This window comes from Cornus florida, unplaced genomic scaffold, assembly GCF_030987335.1.
Source record: "Cornus florida cultivar Cherokee Brave unplaced genomic scaffold, ASM3098733v1 CherokeeBrave_3.0.0_Hap2_Chr05, whole genome shotgun sequence".
In the NCBI taxonomy this organism is placed as follows: Eukaryota; Viridiplantae; Streptophyta; class Magnoliopsida; order Cornales; family Cornaceae; genus Cornus; species Cornus florida.
The window spans coordinates 23,997,592-24,016,149 of NW_026775575.1; the positions used below are offsets into that span (position 1 = coordinate 23,997,592).

Genomic DNA, 18,558 nt, shown 5'->3' on the forward strand with positions numbered 1-18,558 from the left:
CAACAATGACAACTTAATTCTTCACACCACACTTATTCTTGAATATTTGATGGTGGTGGAGCGCACTCTCTCATTTGTTTACTGTTCCATTCCACATGAAAAACTGCATATCTCCTTTACATATGTTTAGGGTTTCTTTTACAAATTACAGTTTTAACCTAGAAAAGAAACAGGACATCACTTGTATTATCTGTCTAGATATTACGGATTTAAAGCATGCAAATTGAGAGAGAAATTGGTATTTTCTCTCAAGAATCTATTCCCAATAAATGCAGAGAGAAACAACAACTAAACCACCACGTAGAGCCCAAAACAGAGTTCATCAAATTACAAAAATCAAGTCTATTCTCTTTTGTAGCACTACAAAAACTAGAGAAAATTCTGATTTTCTATTGACATCCTTCTCCTTCCTTTTCATATCAATCAGTAATCTGATTTCTTGCTCAAGACAGCACAAAATTCACTCTAGCCATCCCAAACTTAATCTGAACATCGAACGGTTCACTTATAGGATGTGGACATGGAACTGAGCAGAGAAGGGGAGAGAGGACATTACCTTCTTTAAAAGTACTTCATTCTCAGACGACGATGGCCATGGACTCCAGAAGATCTGTTGGGAGGCTTGCCGAATCAATCCAATCTCTCTTGGGATTGAAGAAGCATCATACTCCCAGCTGGGCTGATTCGGTTTGCAGCATAATCAAAAGCTTACCATCTGAAAGACCATCAGAAGACAATAAGAACGATAACAAAGATGCTAATTTGGGCAAAGCCATCTTCAAGATTAAAGGTAATCGATTGCTTTCGTGCATATATTTGTGCCATGTTGATCTAGCTGCATGTCTGTTCTCATTTGCAGTTTCTTTTTTGGCATGTTAACAGATGAACTAGACAACTTAACGACCAACATTTACCAATTGAACATACAAAGAAGGCAGGTCCTCAATGATTTTCTGGACTTGAAAGGTTAGTTATTTCTGTGTTCACAATTAAAAATAAATATAAAAAATTGGTCACCCATGGAAGCTCCAAAATACTGGAGTATAGCAGTAAATGTCAAGAGAATACCTTCTGATTTCTGCTAAACCATGATCTTGAGCCATTATTGGAACTCTGCCCATAAAAGCTTTTGGTCCAAACCAGATCAACACATGAATTTGTATATGTTTTTGGATAGTATATTGCCAAAACATTTACCAATGTTTTCAAGGGAAGTAAAGGAAAATAAAAAATACAAATTGCAGTCACAATATTTATTTTCATCATTTCAGGGAACATTCGTGTATTTTGCCGTCTGAGACCCTTCATGATTGGGGAGAATTTAGAAAATCCAAGAGTAGTAGCCGCTTTGGATTCAAATGGCGTGCTGCTAAAGTTTGCCGAGAAGAAGAGTAAACTTTACAATTTTGACAGGGTTTTCCATCCTAGTTCATCACAAGGTGCAACTTCTTCTTCTTCTTCTTCTTTAATTTACACATTAAACAGAATATTAGACAAATTATATTGAAATATTAACACATGCAAGTCCTTGTCTGTTTTGATTATGATCTAATAGTAGTAAATTCTCAGATGACATTTTTGAGGAAGTTGAGCCAGTTATCAAATCTGCTTTGGATGGTTATAACGCATGTATATTTGCATACGGGCAGACAGGCACAGGAAAAACTTTCACAATGGTGAGGCTCATGCCATGGCTTTATAACATGGTTATAAATCAGTACCAGCCACTCATGACACAGCCAAGCATGCCACATTACATGCCTAATAGATGAAAATTACCTCCATGAGAGTGTTACTTCAGTAAACTCGCATTAAATGGCATGCCAAGGTCTGCATGAGTTTTCATAATTAAGGATCAACGGAATCTAGTCAACATTATGAAAAGATACAACTTTCTTCTTCTATGCATTAAAAGACTAAAATAATCTTTGTTGAATAAGAGGGTTGGATCTGGCTTATGAGTAGCTTCAGGGGCAGAGGGAGAAGACTTACTTCAGGGTAGGAGCTTCCAATGTCAATGCCCCAGGAAGCAAGGATTTTAGCATACGTAACCAACACTACATCAGAATTAGGGAATTCATTTTCCAGAATCTGATGTGTGTATATCTACATTTACAGTCCATGTATTTTTGCATGTTCTAATTGCTTAATTCCTGGTGTAAAAATTATAGGAAGGCACTCCAGATTGTCCAGGATTAGTGCCCCGTGCAATTGAGGCGCTCTTCAAGCAAGCATCGGATAGTAACCACACATTTCTCTTCAATTTCAGTATGATTGAGATTTACAGGGGCCATCTAAAAGATTTGCTCATACCTCGGACAACAAGAGTAACAGATCCTATGCCACCTTGGTGAGTATGTACCTTATTAAATACAGCTAATTGATTGCAGAGGCCCATTTTCTGCATGGCTTAGCTACTGCATGTGTTTTTGTGAATTTGTTTTCATTATTCACATTTTCCACGTGAACATTAGCAAGTAATTTTCTAGTGTTACAATATACTCCCTTAATATTTTCAAGTATGTATAAAAATCTAAGCTTGGAGCATGTAACTTGAACTAGAATGCAATCATGTTTTTCTTTTCTTTAACTAAAACACCACATATTAAGAAAGTGGGAGTTAAGTGAACTAAGATGCAACCGTGTTCATAACTATCTTAATGAGATTTTGAAATGTTTTTAAATGCCAAAGTAACTAGCAGTAATTTCTATGTTTGGGATAGAGTTATTTCTCCTTTTTCGTTTCTTTTTTCTTTTTCTTTTTTAATGCATGCCCTCAGTTAAATCACAAACCATCATGTGCGTTATCACCGTCTTGGTCTACATTCTTTTTGGCTTCTTTCTTCTTGTTGTAGATCCTAGCTTCTTTAACATTCATTGACTTGAGAGGTGACCCTAAAACCACTCATAGAAAGAGAGTATTAAGCTTGCAGGTAAGAACAACATCCTTCACTAGTCTTTACATCATCCATTTGCAGTACACTTAACCATTGACTATTATAACTATGCTATTATCTTAGGAAGCATATTATCCTCAATAAGTATTATTTGTGATTTATATTATCGCTCATATAAAATAAAGTCCAGAATTTTGAGTTATGTCTTTAAAGTCAAATAACAACACCACACAGATTGTAAATTAGAAGTATTTCACATGAACAAAATATTCATTTTCCATGTAAACATGATATCCACAGCGAAAAGAGAAGATGGGATGCACGGTAAAGACACATCCATGCTATTCGAGAGCTCAATACGAGAAAATTTTAAAACATGAACTACATATGCTTTTAAAAACATCATAAGCCAATTTGGCCTCTCGCTATTATCATAAACACCAAAGCTAATGGGAAAAGAATACTCATTTACCTTTTTATTTGTTACTGTAGATGCTCCATTTTCTGATGTTACCCGTCTATTGCAGCCTTTCGATCCACACAGATACCAAGGGAGAAATAGAGATTGACAACCTTGTGACTATCCAAGTGAACGACTACAACCAAGCAATAAAGATTTATAGATTAGGATGTCGATTCAGATCTACTGCTTCTACGAATTCCAACATATCGTCAAGTAGATCACACTGGTAAGTATTTTCCTTGACAAAAACAATAGCATCAATTCATGAATTACAGATTGACTTGGGGCCTGACCTAGTCAATTTAGTTCAATGAGACCTAAGAACATAGAAAAAGTAATAAAACAAAACAGGACCTGAATTTTTTTTGACTGAAAGTAATAATAAGAATCTTTGTGGTTCTAAGCTTGTTTATATATATATATATGCATCTGCTCCTTACAGTATGATTCGCATGTCAATGACTTGTTTTGATGCTACGGAGAGGCGAAGGGAAACAAACAAATTATGGATGGTAGACCTTGGGGGAAGCGAGCGTATCCTGAAAACAAAAGCATGCGGAAGAAGACTTGAAGAAGGAAAAGCCATCAACCTCTCTCTTTCGGCCCTTGGAGATGTCATCAACGCTCTCCAAAGTAAAAAGTTCCACATACCTTACAGGTATCTGAACCAGAAAAGGTTCACACTGACCATTGTACTGAAATTCATCAAATTTTGCTCAGTTTGGTGAAGATTTCGGCACCAAATCCAAGAAGTAACATTTCATAAAGCTAGCTTTTCAAGTAGACGCCAAGCTTCCAAACATACATAGAACAGCTATCTTTCTTGAGTCATGGTACCTGTAAATAGTTAGAAGAGCATCTTCAGAATTTTAAATCAATTCCTGAATTTGAAGTTTTCCCTTTCAGGAATAGCAAGCTGACACAAGTTCTTAAAGATTCCATAGGTAATGATATATAGCTTAATGACTTTTTTTGTTCCTTCTTTTTATGTGTATTAACAATGGATTATTTTAGTTATTAAACATAATAAATGTAATCAAAGCAAAATATCTGAGGGAAGGAAAAAGAACACAGAGACCCCCTCCAATCACCTTTATTATATACATACATGTCAAAATGGGACATTCGGTGTTACCTTCCAAGGGTAGCCACCTATATCATTTTGCAAGCAATAACTCTTCTCAAAAGGCAAGAAGTATCTGATCAACATACATCGTCTCTGGTTCATCTGGCAAATACAGATTCTTTTGTTCCTCATCTTGATTTATAAATTCTTCTCAACTCAAATTCTTTATTAATTTCAGGGGAGGATTCGAAAACACTGATGCTTGTCCATGTCAGTCCCAAAGAAGAAGATTTGTGTGAGACAGTATGTACTCTAAATTTTGCAACACGAGTGAGAAGCATTCACCAAGGGAATGAGGAATCAACTGTAAGTAATGGAAACATTGTGTTGGTCATTTTATTCATTAAATAACTAGATAAGTTCTATATATAGAACAAGTGTTCAGTCTGGCCTAGTATTGATTGTCCTATAATGGAACTACAGATAAGGGTAAGGCAGATCCAGAGATACGTCATTAAATACTTTCACATAATACTAGATTGTAATAAGTTACATGATCAGTTTGCATACCTTCATCCACATATATCTCCATCAAGAGCTATCAAACACAATGATTGTTATAGTCTTATAGATGTAAATTGAATTCTATTTTAAGCAACTAAGTTTTTAGATTTTCACCCAGCTAACGTTCCTGGATTGCCATCGCAGACACCTCACCAGATATGCATAAAAATTTGTGTCCCCTTAAAGCTATGTTTAACACATTGATACCAATAAATGAGTTGAAATGTTGCTAAGCAGGAAGCAAGGGCTCAAGAGGAAGTTGCAATGACCAATCTGCAGCAGAAGATGAAACAGATTGAAAATAAGCGCCATGAAGTTGGAAGGGAAATTAAGAAGTTGAAGGAGAAATTAGAAAATCTCTTAAGGACACCACCACCTTCCACTGATCAACTGGAGGATACCCATCTATCATCCCAAGTGCCACAACTTAATATAGAACCAGTGGAAAAAATTGGAAATGTTGCAGCAGCTCCCTCATCAGAGTTACCAAGATTTATGAGGTCCACCATTTGCAGTAGAAGAAAATCTGGAATAGATCACATTCCTTTAAAAAAGACAGACCTAGTTCCTGAAAGGAGAAGGTCAACATCTCAACATGCAGAATCTGTGACTTTCCCCATAAAGGATTTATCAGAATACAATTCAGATAGCAGTATATCCAGAACAAGCTGCTTTGTGGGTTTGAACTTGAAATGTACTGCAGATAATGAAACCGCAAACAGTCAAGATACATCCGAATGTGATGTCAAAATGGTTATTTTCCCAGAGCAGGGCCAATCACTGAGGAATTCAAATCATCAGACAGCTAAGCTTGTTTACTGTGAGGGACATGGAAACAGTTTCCCAAAATTCTTGAAGGTTAAAGATTGGCTTCAATCGCATAAGAACACACCTAGTATTAGAAGTCAAAATCACCAGAGTAAACGGATTCTAGCAATCCCCACCCCAAAGAAGAAAAATAAGGATAATGGGCAGAGAACAGAAGAGAAATTACCTGATGACAAACTTTATGATTATCAGATCACAAAGAGAAAGATAATGTTTGATAAATTTAATAAACACGCTGATGAGGAGACAGCTGGAAGGCTTATATCAGAAACGGTGACTGATATAACACCAAAAGTATTGAAGGATTTTGTCCATGAAGACTCCAGATCCAACTCCATTTTCCAATCTTGCAAAAGTGATGGCATAATAATGATGCAAGCACGAAGTGTGGCAGAGGACATGTTAATTGAGGACAAAAAATGCAGTGCCTCTACTCCACCTGATAAGTGGTGTGGCAGACTAAATAAAAAAGAGAATGATAATGGAGTGAATGAAATCCCTATGCAAGAGATAACATGTGAAACACAATGTTTAGAGGCTTTCATGTTAACTAAAAGCTGGGGCTGCAGTTCTTATACATCAGACATTAACCGTAGTCTCATTCGCTCGACAGAAGACTTAAATGTTCCCGTCTCAGGATCAGAACTAATATCACAGTGTCAAATGGTGCCTAATGAAGTGGGCAAAAACAGTGAAGATGAAGACTTGAATGTTTCTGCTCAACCATCTGAGGCTGGGACCACATCCTGCCTGTACAAATTGAGATCTCATAGAGGTTTACTTATCGATACAGCAAATGAAGAGGATCTTACCATGCCCTTCACTAAGTTACAAGAAAATGGACAACATACAGGTGAGAATTTTGTGGTCCCAACGTATTTTATTTCTCTCTCTCTTTCACTGACCATGTTATCCATCTGTCAAGCAGCAGTAATTCATGCCAACTTTTGAGAAAATAATGAACTCAATAACCAATTAACATCTAATAATTTCTATAATTTTAATGATCTTACGAGTTGTTCTCATTGCATTTTTGTCAGGAATATATGATCTCCTTAAACAAAAAATTCAGATTTTTTGCATCAGTGCTCTTCTTGGATTGGGATTCCAGAGCTTTTTTGGAGATGACTTCTTCTATGCCTTAATGCTTTGAAGTACCTATAGCGGATGATAAGACTATTTAGGTCATTGAGCATACACTTATTGTCTATTTTAGTCATCTAGGACAGACTGGGAGTGAACAAACCTTCACAAAAATCAATCCCATGATCCATCTGTCCTGTAAATTAGGAAACAAGCTAAGAACAATACACTATGCATGCACATATGGTCACCAGATTAGTGTGAGATTGAACCCTTAAAAAACCACAGTGGCATAATCCTTTTGTCCTATGTGTATGCTAACCACCTTCAACAATTCAAAGTAATGCACCAAGCAACTGTGCATGCAAGATGTTTTCATTCACTATATATAGAGTTTTTATGAACTTCTGGGCCAACATATGTAGCTGGGACTGTCAAACTGAAGAAGAACACCTGGGCTTGGGTGGACAGCATAAAATTGGACAGCCATTATTAGGACATATATGTGTGCCTAGTGTACTTATGTTTCTGTATGTATGTATGTAGTAGATTCATAGAGGTTATAGTAATATGTCTAAACAAGTTGAGAGAATTCAGTACTGTCTCGTATACAGAACTTTTGCCATTGATCTACTTTTTCGTATATTGTTTCTATTGTAATTGCATAAAAATAATTTTAAATGGTTTATTAGCTAATTCAGAATGACTTCTGAAACCTACATCAAGTAATTGATTATTTTATCACTTAAATTTACAATTTGTAAATAAGCAATGTAAAGCATTCACTTTATCGAAAACCTATGTTACATGGATGCTTCAAAAATATGTGAACACATATTACTCGAACATGGGTATGGGATATGTATCTGACACTTTTAGTGTTGGACATGCACCTAAAAAGCATGTCCAATAATTTTATGTTATTATTTCAAAATGAGTGAAATGTCGATATTGAACACTAATGTTACATAAATACATTATTTTATAGTAATAAAATAAAAATATTAAATAAAATGAATATTTAGCTATGTCCATATGTCCTGTTTGGGAGTTTGACACATCCGACTCATGAATGTATACCCATACCCGACACACATACCCAAGTCCATGTAACATAGTCAAAAATAGAAAGACGTACAAACAAAGATAACCCCCTTACCAATTCTTTTTTTTTTTTTTTTTGATATGTAATATTGTATTAAAGAGTGTTCAAATGGGGAACGTGGCCCACAAAAACAAACAAGGACCAAATAAGGCCCCTAACCTCTCAAAAACTATCCGAAAAATCAACAATCTCCCCAATTGATTTACAATTCCTCCCATGAACCCAACAAAAAAGTGAATTAATGATAAAGAATTTCAATTCCTAAATAGGAGTCTCCTCCCCATCAAAGGATCTCCTATTCCTTTTCTTCCATAGGCACCACCAGATGCACAATAGCGCTCCCCTCCAAAAGACAAGGGCTTAGGGACCCACTATACACCCTCTTTAAGCCTTGATCATACTAAGTGGGGACCGAGGAATCACCCATTGAACTCCAAACAAAGCCAAGATCAGCCGCCAGCTATCCCTAGCCACAGGGCAATGCAACAAAAGTTTATCAACCGACTTTCCATTCCTCTTACACATGCAACATCAGTTCACAACAATCTATCTTCTCCAGTGCCAGAATCCTCCCCAAGGCAACAGTCCAAGCAAAGAAGGCCACCTTAAGAGGGGGCTTCATGCGCCAAATGGCTTTCCATTGGAAAGCAAACCTATAGAATGAGTGTACATCAAAACCCCCTTGAGAAGATAACACCCATACTCTAGAGTCAGTAGCACCACCAACAACCTCCTGGCAATACAACATCTCCAAGAGCCAAAAAACATCATCCACCTCCCAGTCCTGAAAATGCCTCACAAACTGCACGTCCCATTTCGTCCTCCCGCTATCAAGCCGAAAACAGTCGGCCACCAAAGCGTGCCTATCTGAAGGAATCTAGAGAAGTCTATGAAAAGAGCATGCCAACAAATGATCACCGCAACAGATGTCCTCCACAAGAAAATACCCCTACCATCCCTGACCCTAAATCTGATATGTATGGATTGTAGAACCCTTTCCTAACTTGAAACAATCTATTAACCAAAAGCATTTTGTAAAACTGTTTAGAAATTGATAGTTGAAAAGATTTAACCATTGATTGGTGCAATGATAAAAGCTTGAGCTGACAAGCATGAGGACCCAGGTAAGAGTGTTATTTATTTTTTGGCAACCAGAGCAAGTACTGAAGTCTTAGGAACTTGATTTCATGTTTGTTCAATGAACGATGCAACTTACACCGTTTCTCGTGACTTAGGTGACTCTGAAGGATTTGTCAAGTCTACTAACAAATCAGTAAAATTTAGGAGAATACTTGCTACATGTATTCGAGACCTTCCAAGAATAATGTGCTATGTGCAAGCATTTTGAGAATGATGGCCAACAAATCATAAAAAGTGACTTCTCTTGCCTTAGTGGCATCTGGAAACTAACGTAGCGGAAATGATAAAGAACAGGGTTAAACCCTTGAATTCACAAAGAACACACTCACAAGAGAGAAACTGAAATTATATTGATGATAATGATGTCTGCAGACTTACATCTCTTGCCTTTATATAGGCAAGTCAAAAATAAAATAAAAATAAAGCATGCGTTAAAATATATTAAAGAGGAAATCTGAGATTTGATGGAGCAGAATCCTCTTAAAATCTTGCAATGGAGAATTATATCTTCTATTGTTGGCAACTACACCAAATCTTCTTATTTATTTTCTGAATCCTCCTTAAATCTTGCAAATGGAGAATAATATCTTCGATTATTGGCAACTACACCAAATCTCCTTAAATCTTGTAATTGAGAATAATATCTTCTGTTTCCCTCTTTACCATTTCAGCTTCCCTGATTTGCTGTGACCATGTATGCTCACATACGCATGAGCCAGCCATTCTACATCAGTCTCCCCTGCATGAAAAGAACTCGACCTTGAGTTACTCGAATCTGGCAGATAATATTCATATATGTCAGCCACATTAAAGGTAGAAGAAATGGCCATGTAAATCAATCGCATAGGCGTTGTCCTTGATTTTATTTGGAATCTGGTACGGACCATATTTCTTGGCCTTCAGCTTCTTGTATTTTCCCACTGGAAACCACTCTTTTCTTAAATACACCATAACCAGGTCCCCTTCTTCAAATACTCTTTTCCTTCGTCTCTTGTCAGTTGCAACCTTGTATTTGGCATAAGTTTCCTCTAGATGTTTTTTAACACTCTCATGAATAGTCTTAATGTGCTCAGCCATTCAGTGGACCTGTTAACCATGCAATTGTAAGCAAATTCTGCCTAGGCAACAGCTAGATCCCATTAATTTGGTTTCTATCCAAAAATACAGCGAATTAGATTTCCAAGAGTCCTATTCACCACCTCTGTTTGGCCATCAGTCTGGGGGTGACTGGTGTTACTGAAATTAAGAGAGGTATCGAATCTCTTCCATGAAGTCCGCCAAAAGTGAGACGAGAACTTGGTGTCACGATCTGAGATAATGGACTATGGTACCCTATGTAAACGAACCACCTCCTTAAAGAACATATTGGCCATTTGGATTTTGAACTGCATTGTTCGTCTTCTTGCATGCAATAAAATGGGCCATCTTGGAAAATCGATCGACCACCACAAAAACAGAGTTTGCTCCTCGTTGTGTCCTCGGCAACCCTAGAACAAAATTCATGGATAAATCCTCCCATGGAGCATCTGGAATAGGCAGTGGTGAAGGCCAGTATTCTTAGATTAGCCTTTGTTAGCTTGGCAGATTGAGCACCACCGCACATGGTTCCCCACGTCACGCTTAAGTTGCGGCCAATAATATCGTTCTTCCACCAGCTCTCGCGTCTTGTCATGCCCCAAATGTCCTCTTAATCCTCCTCCATGCAATTCAGGAACCACTTGCTCCTGCAAAGAGCTTCGCGGGATACACAACTGATTTCCATTAAAGAGAAATCCTTCCTGCATGTGCAACCCTTTGAAAGGATTGGCTCATTTTTCACGCTTCCTAGGCTTGGCCAAAATCTTTGTCGGCCTCATATAACTCCTTCAGGCACTCGAACCCTGTGATTTCAACCCTCATAGTCACTAAGAAAGCTGTTCTCCGACTTAGTGCATCTGCAACTTTGCTTTATTGGGCTCACTTGTGTTTTAGCAAGAAGGTGATTCGCTGGATAAAAGCCGCCCATCGCGTGTGCATCCGATTAACACTGTTTTGATTGTTAATGGACTTTAGTGCCTAATGATCTATAACAGCATGAACTCTCGCCGGATAAGATAATGCTCCCACGTATGCAAAGCTTGCACCACCGCATAGAATTCCAACTCATAGGTGGTCCACTTCTTGTGTGCTTCACTTAGCTTCCCACTGTAAAACGCTATTGGCCTTCCTTTTTGTGATAGAACCGCTCAAATTCCCACTATTGAGGCATCACAATCCACCTAGAATAGCTTCTCAAAATCTGAAAGGACTAAGATTGGAGCTGTTGATAGTTTTTCCTTGATCAAGGCAAAACTCATCTCAGCTTCCTCTCCCCATTGGAATTTTCCTTTCTTCATGCACTCTGTGATGGGAGCCACATTACAACTGAAGTTCTTGATGAACCTTCAATAGAACATGGCTAAGCCATGGAAACTGCGTACTTCTCCCACATTCTTCAGCGTAGGCCACTCTCAAATGGCCATCACCTTCTCCTCATCTACTTGAATGTCATCATTATAAACCATAGAGCCGAGGAATATTAGGCTTAGGGTCACAAAGCTACACTTTTTTAGATTAATGAACAGTTTATTTTTCTGCAAAGCTATTAATACCTCTCTCAAGTGCAAAAGGTGTTCTGCCTCTGTTTGACAACAAAATCTTTAAGGTCATTAAAGATCTTATCCATCCATCGTTGATATATTTGAGGTGCAGTATTGAGACCGAATGGCATTACAGTCCACTGATAATGACCTCGTGGTGTATTGAAAGCAGTTAATGACTTAGACTTTTTTCTTAATTTTATTTGCCAAAAACCTGCTTTGCAATCAAACTTGCTGAAGATTTTTGCTCCGCGAGTTTGATTTATAAGAACATCTTTTCGAGGGATGAAATAACCATCGAAAATTAAATGTTCGTTAAGCCGCTTATACTTGAATACCATACGGGCTTTTCCTCTTTTAACCTCACTATAGTTTCTTACCATAAAAGTAGGGCTACTGTGAGGGCTTTTAGTCCGTTCAATGAGCTTTATCTCAAAAAGGTCCTAAAGCTGGTCATCGAACTCATCTATATCTTTTCTGAGATATATCATGGGTTTTACCCGAATGATGACATTAGTATCCTTAAGCTGTAACCAGCAAAAACGAGGGCTTCGTTTCCAGAGATTTAAAGGATTTTCAGAAAAATTTTGTAAACCAGAAAATTGTCGAAATAAACAACTACAAATCAACCAATAAATGGTTTGAGTGCTTGATTCATCAACCGCATGAAAGTACTCGGCGCGTTGGATAATCCAAACGGCATGACTAACCACTCGTATAGTCCTTCCTTTGTTTTGAACGCCGTTTTCCACTCATCCCCAGGGCGGATTTTGATCTGATGGCATCCGCTCTTTAGGTCCACTTTGGTGAAGACTTTCGATCCCGCCAACATCTCCAGCATTTCATCCAACCGTGGAATGAGAAATATGTACTTGACAATGATTCTGTTAATTACGCGAATATCAACGCACATTCTCCAACTGCCATCTTTTTTCGGTACTAGCAGGGTCGGAACAACATATGGGCTCATACTCTCCCGAATTAACCCTTTCTGTAGCAACTCTTCCACTTGCTCTTGTATGATCTGACTCTCGTTAGGACGCATTTGATAATGTGGTAGATTTGGCAGGCTCGCCCCAGGCACCAAGTCAATGTGGTGTTGAATGTCCCTCATAGGAGGGAGACTATCAGGTAAGTCTTCCGACACCAACTCACTAAACTCCTGCAGTAATGGCTACACTATTGTTGGTACTATAAAAGGAGGTTGTTCAACCACTTCCCCCTTGCACATAACAGTAAAAATTTTAGGGGTTGTTACTTCGCCCAGAAATTCCTCACTGTTGATCAACATAACTGAATTTCCTTTGGGAAATTCGACTTCTTTCAGCGGACCCAGAACAATCTTCTGACCATTCTTGTATAGAATATACACATTGTCTCTACCACGGTGAGTGGCAACAACATCAAATTGCCATGGTCTGCCCAAGATCATATGGCATGTATCCATGTCGACTACATCACAACGCACCTCCTCTGCATATATTTTCCCAATTGAGAATGGAACGGTGCAGGTTTCAGTTGCTCGCGTTTCTGAGCCTTTCTTAATCCATCCAATTTTGTATGGATGGGGATGTTTCTCTGTTTTAAGTCCCAATTTTCGAACCATTGTAAAGGAAACAATGTTCTCACTACTGCCACTATCAATAATAATGTCACATACCTTATGGTTGACAGTGCAACGTGTACAGAACATATTATGACGCTGCGGATGCTCCTCCTTCTTTGGTGTGAACATCAACCCCTCAATACTAAAGAGTGGGACAACAACTCGCTATTGTCTCCTTCAATCACCTCTTCTTCTTCAAAAGTAAGGAACTCACCTTCCTCACCCTTGCCTTCCTCTACCAGATTTACTGTCAGTCGCTTGAGGCAATTGTTGGATTTATGGCCAGGTTCTCCACATCAAAAACACTTGCCCGTACTTGGGTGTGCATAGGGATTTTCTCTCACAGCGAGGGCTCCCCTTCTAGTAAGGCCTATGGGTGCTATGTTTTTGGCCATTGTTGGACCATCTCCAATGCCTCGCCATGTCATTGGAACAGGGGCTACCGCGGTCTATTTACATGTGTCATGTGTAGGACGTAGGGTATTATATGAACTACGAGACCGATTCTTCGACTTCTCCAGTAACAATTATGCTCTCCATGCCACCGTAACAATCTCAGACAGTTTGAATAGCGGTTACAGCTCCACTTTCTCTTCAATATCCCATCGTAACCCGCCTTTGAAATGGGCCACCATGCTAAATTCGGGTTCCATCAGATTATTACGGGATGACAACCGATAAAATTCTTCAGCATATTCAGCAATCATTCTACTTCCCTACATGCAGGACTGATGTTTCTAATAAAAAACCTGCTCATAATCAGGGGGTAAAAATCTAGCTTTCGTCAACTTCTTCATCTTAACCCATGTACGTACCGGATCCTTACTCTCGCATGCGCGGGTAGTTTGCACTTGATCCCACCATGCTAATGTGCCGCCTTTCAACTTATAGGCCACTAGTTTGACTTGCTTCTCCTCCTGGATTTTCATATAGTCAAAGAAACGTTCAACTTCACTAATCCAGTCCAAGAATTCTTCAATACGAAGATGACCTTGAAAGGTGGGTAGGTCGATCTTCATACGAAAATCCCTGGAATCATCAATTTCCCATTGACCTCGATAATCTCCAAACACCTGTACGGCTCGGTTGTTACCAAAACCGACATTTTCCTCATAGACTGGTTGCCGAATCGGTGGGTTTGGGTTGTGATTACCAGCAGGACGTCCATGATCACCGTCGTTGGGCAGCCTATTGTTCTCGTGGTTAAGTTCTATCGTTGTTAATCTCGCCAATACTTGACGCATAGTTTCATGCATATCAAGTAAGGTTCGATTAACGTTGGTCTGGAACTCAGTAAACTCAACCCTTAAAAGAGCTACTCCATCACGATCACCGTCGCTTGAGGGGTTGCTTTCATTTCATGAACCGGTCATCGAAACAAAGGTGAATCTTGGATTCGGAACCTTGCTCTGATACCAACTAACATAGCGAAAACGCTAAAGAACAGGGTTAAACCCTTGAATTCACAAAGAACACACTCACAAGAGAGAAACTAGAATTATATTGATGTTTGCAAACTTACATCTCTTGCCTTTATATAGGCAAGTCAAAAATAAAATAAAAATAAAACATGCATGAAATAATATTAAAGGGGAAATCTGAGATTTGATGGAGCAGAATCCTCCTTAAATCTTGCAATAGAGAATAATATCTTTGATTGTTGGCAACTACACCAAATCTTCTTATTTATTTTCTGAATCCTCCTTAAATCTTGCAATGGAGAATAATATCTTCTATTTCCCTCCTTACCGTTTCGGCATCCCTGACTTGCAGTGATCATGTATGCTCATATATGCATGAGCCAGTTTTTCTACATCAACAAAATGGTGGTTGGTTGACAGATACTACTTACCGGTCATGGAGCAATGTGTACATGTAAGATGGTGATTCAACCTCAGCATGCTTTTTAAGTCGGGAAACATTAACAAGAAGAGGTTCACCAGAGTCATTACAACATATCAAAATGTTTTATTTTTGTCTTCCTTATTACATTGCCCACTTTTGAACTATGCCTTAAAGGACCGATAGCAGGACAATATAAGGTAAGCAAACGATTAGAAATAGTTTAAAAGAGTTGCTTCATTTCAAAATAAATAATAATATAATGTAAGAAACAGTGAAAGGGGAGGAAAACAATGTGTAAACAAGACTATCAATAAATTAAAGAAGACAAAGATTCGTATCATACCTGCCATTAACTGAGTGGCAATATAAAATTGATGCAGAAAAGCTCCATGCAAACAACCAAGATGTCAAGCCAAGTCCTTGAGTTGATCTTATAATGCGAAAAAAGTTGCCACTGCTCGAAAAGTCAATATTCTCTACCTTTTTTGCAAACATGTTCTATAGGTAGATCTCAGTTGGTTGAAAAGTACCCCTTCTCAAAGTGAACTGAATTTACTTGGTCAATCTCCAACAAGAAATTGGTTGTAACCTCAGCTGATTATCTTGCAATGTCCTTACTCAAACCGAATTTTAAACAAGATCGTGCACAATAGAAGATGAGCAACATCCTGATCCCTCATCAAATTCATGCAACGCATACCCTGCCATCTTCAACTGTTTGTTTATGAGGGACAGAACTTTGTATATCCTCTCAGATTGAGGATGTGATCTGTCTCCGGCATTGAATTCATTAACTCTGTTATTCACTTCAATGGAACTCCCACCCGGCATCTTCTTAAGGCCTTTATCCCTCATCACCTTCCGAATGATCCCAGCTTCTTTCCACCGACCAACAGTGGCATATATATTAGATAAAATTGTATAGTTTCCACTATTATGGGGCTCCACCCTGGTTAGGTGTTGCAAAGCTCTTTCCCCAAGCTCAACATCCCCATGGATTCTAGAGGCGGCAAGAAGGGACCCCCAAATAACTCCATTTGCTTCAAATGGCATTTCCCTAACAATTTCCTGTGCTTCTTGGAGGCAACCAGCACGTCCTAGTAAATCGATCATACATCCATGGTGCTCGATCTTTGGTTTAATCCCATACCTTGACTCCATACTGTAGAAATGCCAGCGACCCATTTCAACAAACCCAACATGGCTACAAGCAGAAAGGACAGCAATCAAAGTGACACTGTTTGGCTTAATGTGAGCCTTTTCCATGCGAGTAAACATTTCAAGAGCTTCTCTTCCAAGCCCATGTAATGCCAGCCCAGCAATTATTGTCGTCCAAGTTATAACGCTTCTATCATTCATGTTTTCGAAAACATCTATTGCCTTTTTTATGTTGCCTGACTTTGCATACATGTCAATAAGGGCATTGCTAAGGGGTATAGTCTTACGCAATCTGTGTTTGTCAATATAGTTATGGATCCACTCACCCAACTCAAGGGCCCCCAAATGGGCACAAGCTGAGAGCGCAGACAACACCGCAACCTCATCAGGCTCCACATTCTCAAGCTGCATTCTCCGAAAGACAAGTATTGCTTCACTGGGCCGATCCACCTGAACATAGCCTGCAATTACAGTAGTCCAAGAAATCACATTCCTCTCGGGCATGCACTCAAACAAGTTGCGAGCACTGTCCACCTCACCAACCTTGGCATACCCAGCAACCATTGCATTCCAAGAGGCCACGTCTCTAATGCACATTCCGTCAAACAGCTTGCGAGCGTCAGAGACGCAACCACACGTGGAATACATTTGAATGAGAGCCGTTCCCACATGAACATCACAGTCTAAGCCGGTGCCGATGGCTTGACAGTGAATCTCTCTACCCACTTGGATCGCAGCAGGTAGACTGACCACAGCCTTCAGGGCAAACGGAAGGGAGTAACTGTCGGGACGCAAACCGAGAGCTTGAAGCTGATTATAGAGAAAGATGGCATCTTTGGCAGTGTGTGGTTGGCGAGAAAGAGCCTTGATCATAGTGTTGTGAAGGTAAATGTCTGGTTGGTGGGTATGGTGAGTGAAAGCCGAAAACCCATAACCCAAAAAGCCCATTGTAGAGCAAGCATGGATGAATTTGCTGAGAAGGAGGGCGTCCTGATCGAGACCTCTTGGAACCATGAAGCCATAGATTTGCGATAGGTGCTTAACGCTGGAGCAATGACAGAGCAAGGACGTGAGGAGATCTCTTGCATTCACACGTTGTGGATGCATAGAGGTTGTTTATCTGTATAAAGGTTATCTTTGAGTACCAATGAACATGATTGCCTCTTCCCTCTATCCTCGCCTTCACTTTTTCCGTTCTTCAAAATTGAGCATCTCTCTTTTCTGAACAACATTTTTGGCGGTACTTTCCAGTGTGAATTGCTTCATTAAATCAAAGACACTCAGTCTCTTAGATTAGGTCACATGAAAACTTTCCAATGTGATAAAGTTTGTCACCAAATTGCTTCATTAAATCAAAGACACTCACAGTCTAAATTAGGTCAAATTTCATGTATAGTAATATTTTCATTTTAACTTTCATTTACAATGTCAAATTATTTTTCGAACTCTAAACACATAATTGACTCATTTATTCTTATTTTTTTAATAAACTTAAAACAAACTATCTATAAACAAAAATACAGTAAAGTACAAAAAACCTTCTTGTAATCTGAAAAATGTGTTAATAACATTATCGTGTTCAAATCTCACCTCAGTAGTAAAAGTGAGCAAATAAAAACTTTTTGTCAAAATACAATTACTGGATGAATGAAAAGACAAAAATGCCCCCACTTTACTAAAAAAATATATATATATATATATAATTTGAAATTGCCTAAAAGGACATAAACACATTGTTTTTTAATTCTCTCAACCCAAACAAAAATAATGAGGAACCAAATCCAAACACTACGCGCGCTCTCTCTCTCTTCATTAGGTTCCTTAGACACCAACAATCAATTGATTCAGATACAAGACTGGGCAAAACAGAGACCCACTTGATGGCGAAGAGGATGAACACGCCGTCCACCATTCGCTAGCAATTTTGATGGCAAAAAGGACTGGGCACAGCTTATTCCAGCTCTATCTCTCTGATCCCAATCTCTTGCCTCTCTGTTACCAATCAATTTAGAGAGAGGGAAACTGTGATGACTGTGTCATATTTGGCCTTTTTTTGGACACATTTATTATTATTATTATTATTATTATTATTTATTTATTTATTTATTTATTTCCTTTCTTGTTGCCTTACGGTTTGGTGTTCAGAAATATTTTCCGACATGACATACATTCACTTTAATTTAAA

General features: G+C 38.6%; 2 protein-coding genes across 2 annotated transcripts; one reads left to right on the forward strand and one right to left on the reverse strand.

Annotated features, from left to right (window-relative positions):
• The first annotated feature begins 478 nt into the window (after positions 1 to 478).
• LOC132306202 (kinesin-like protein KIN-14T) lies at positions 479 to 7,560 on the forward strand. The gene is made up of 11 exons (XM_059803518.1): positions 479 to 790; positions 883 to 966; positions 1,272 to 1,439; positions 1,570 to 1,676; positions 2,172 to 2,350; positions 3,425 to 3,586; positions 3,803 to 4,018; positions 4,267 to 4,304; positions 4,665 to 4,792; positions 5,228 to 6,671; positions 6,859 to 7,560. Exons 1-11 carry the CDS (start codon positions 589 to 591, stop codon positions 6,969 to 6,971), a joined length of 2,841 nt encoding a protein of 946 aa, XP_059659501.1. The 5' UTR covers positions 479 to 588; the 3' UTR covers positions 6,972 to 7,560.
• LOC132306200 (pentatricopeptide repeat-containing protein At5g56310-like) lies at positions 4,012 to 17,875 on the reverse strand. The gene is made up of 2 exons (XM_059803517.1): positions 15,559 to 17,875; positions 4,012 to 4,197 (listed from the first exon to the last, which is right to left on the reverse strand). The coding sequence occupies exon 1, from the start codon at positions 17,478 to 17,480 to the stop codon at positions 15,846 to 15,848; it is 1,635 nt and encodes a 544-aa protein (XP_059659500.1). The 5' UTR covers positions 17,481 to 17,875; the 3' UTR covers positions 4,012 to 4,197; positions 15,559 to 15,845.
• Between the last annotated feature and the right edge of the window lie 683 nt (positions 17,876 to 18,558).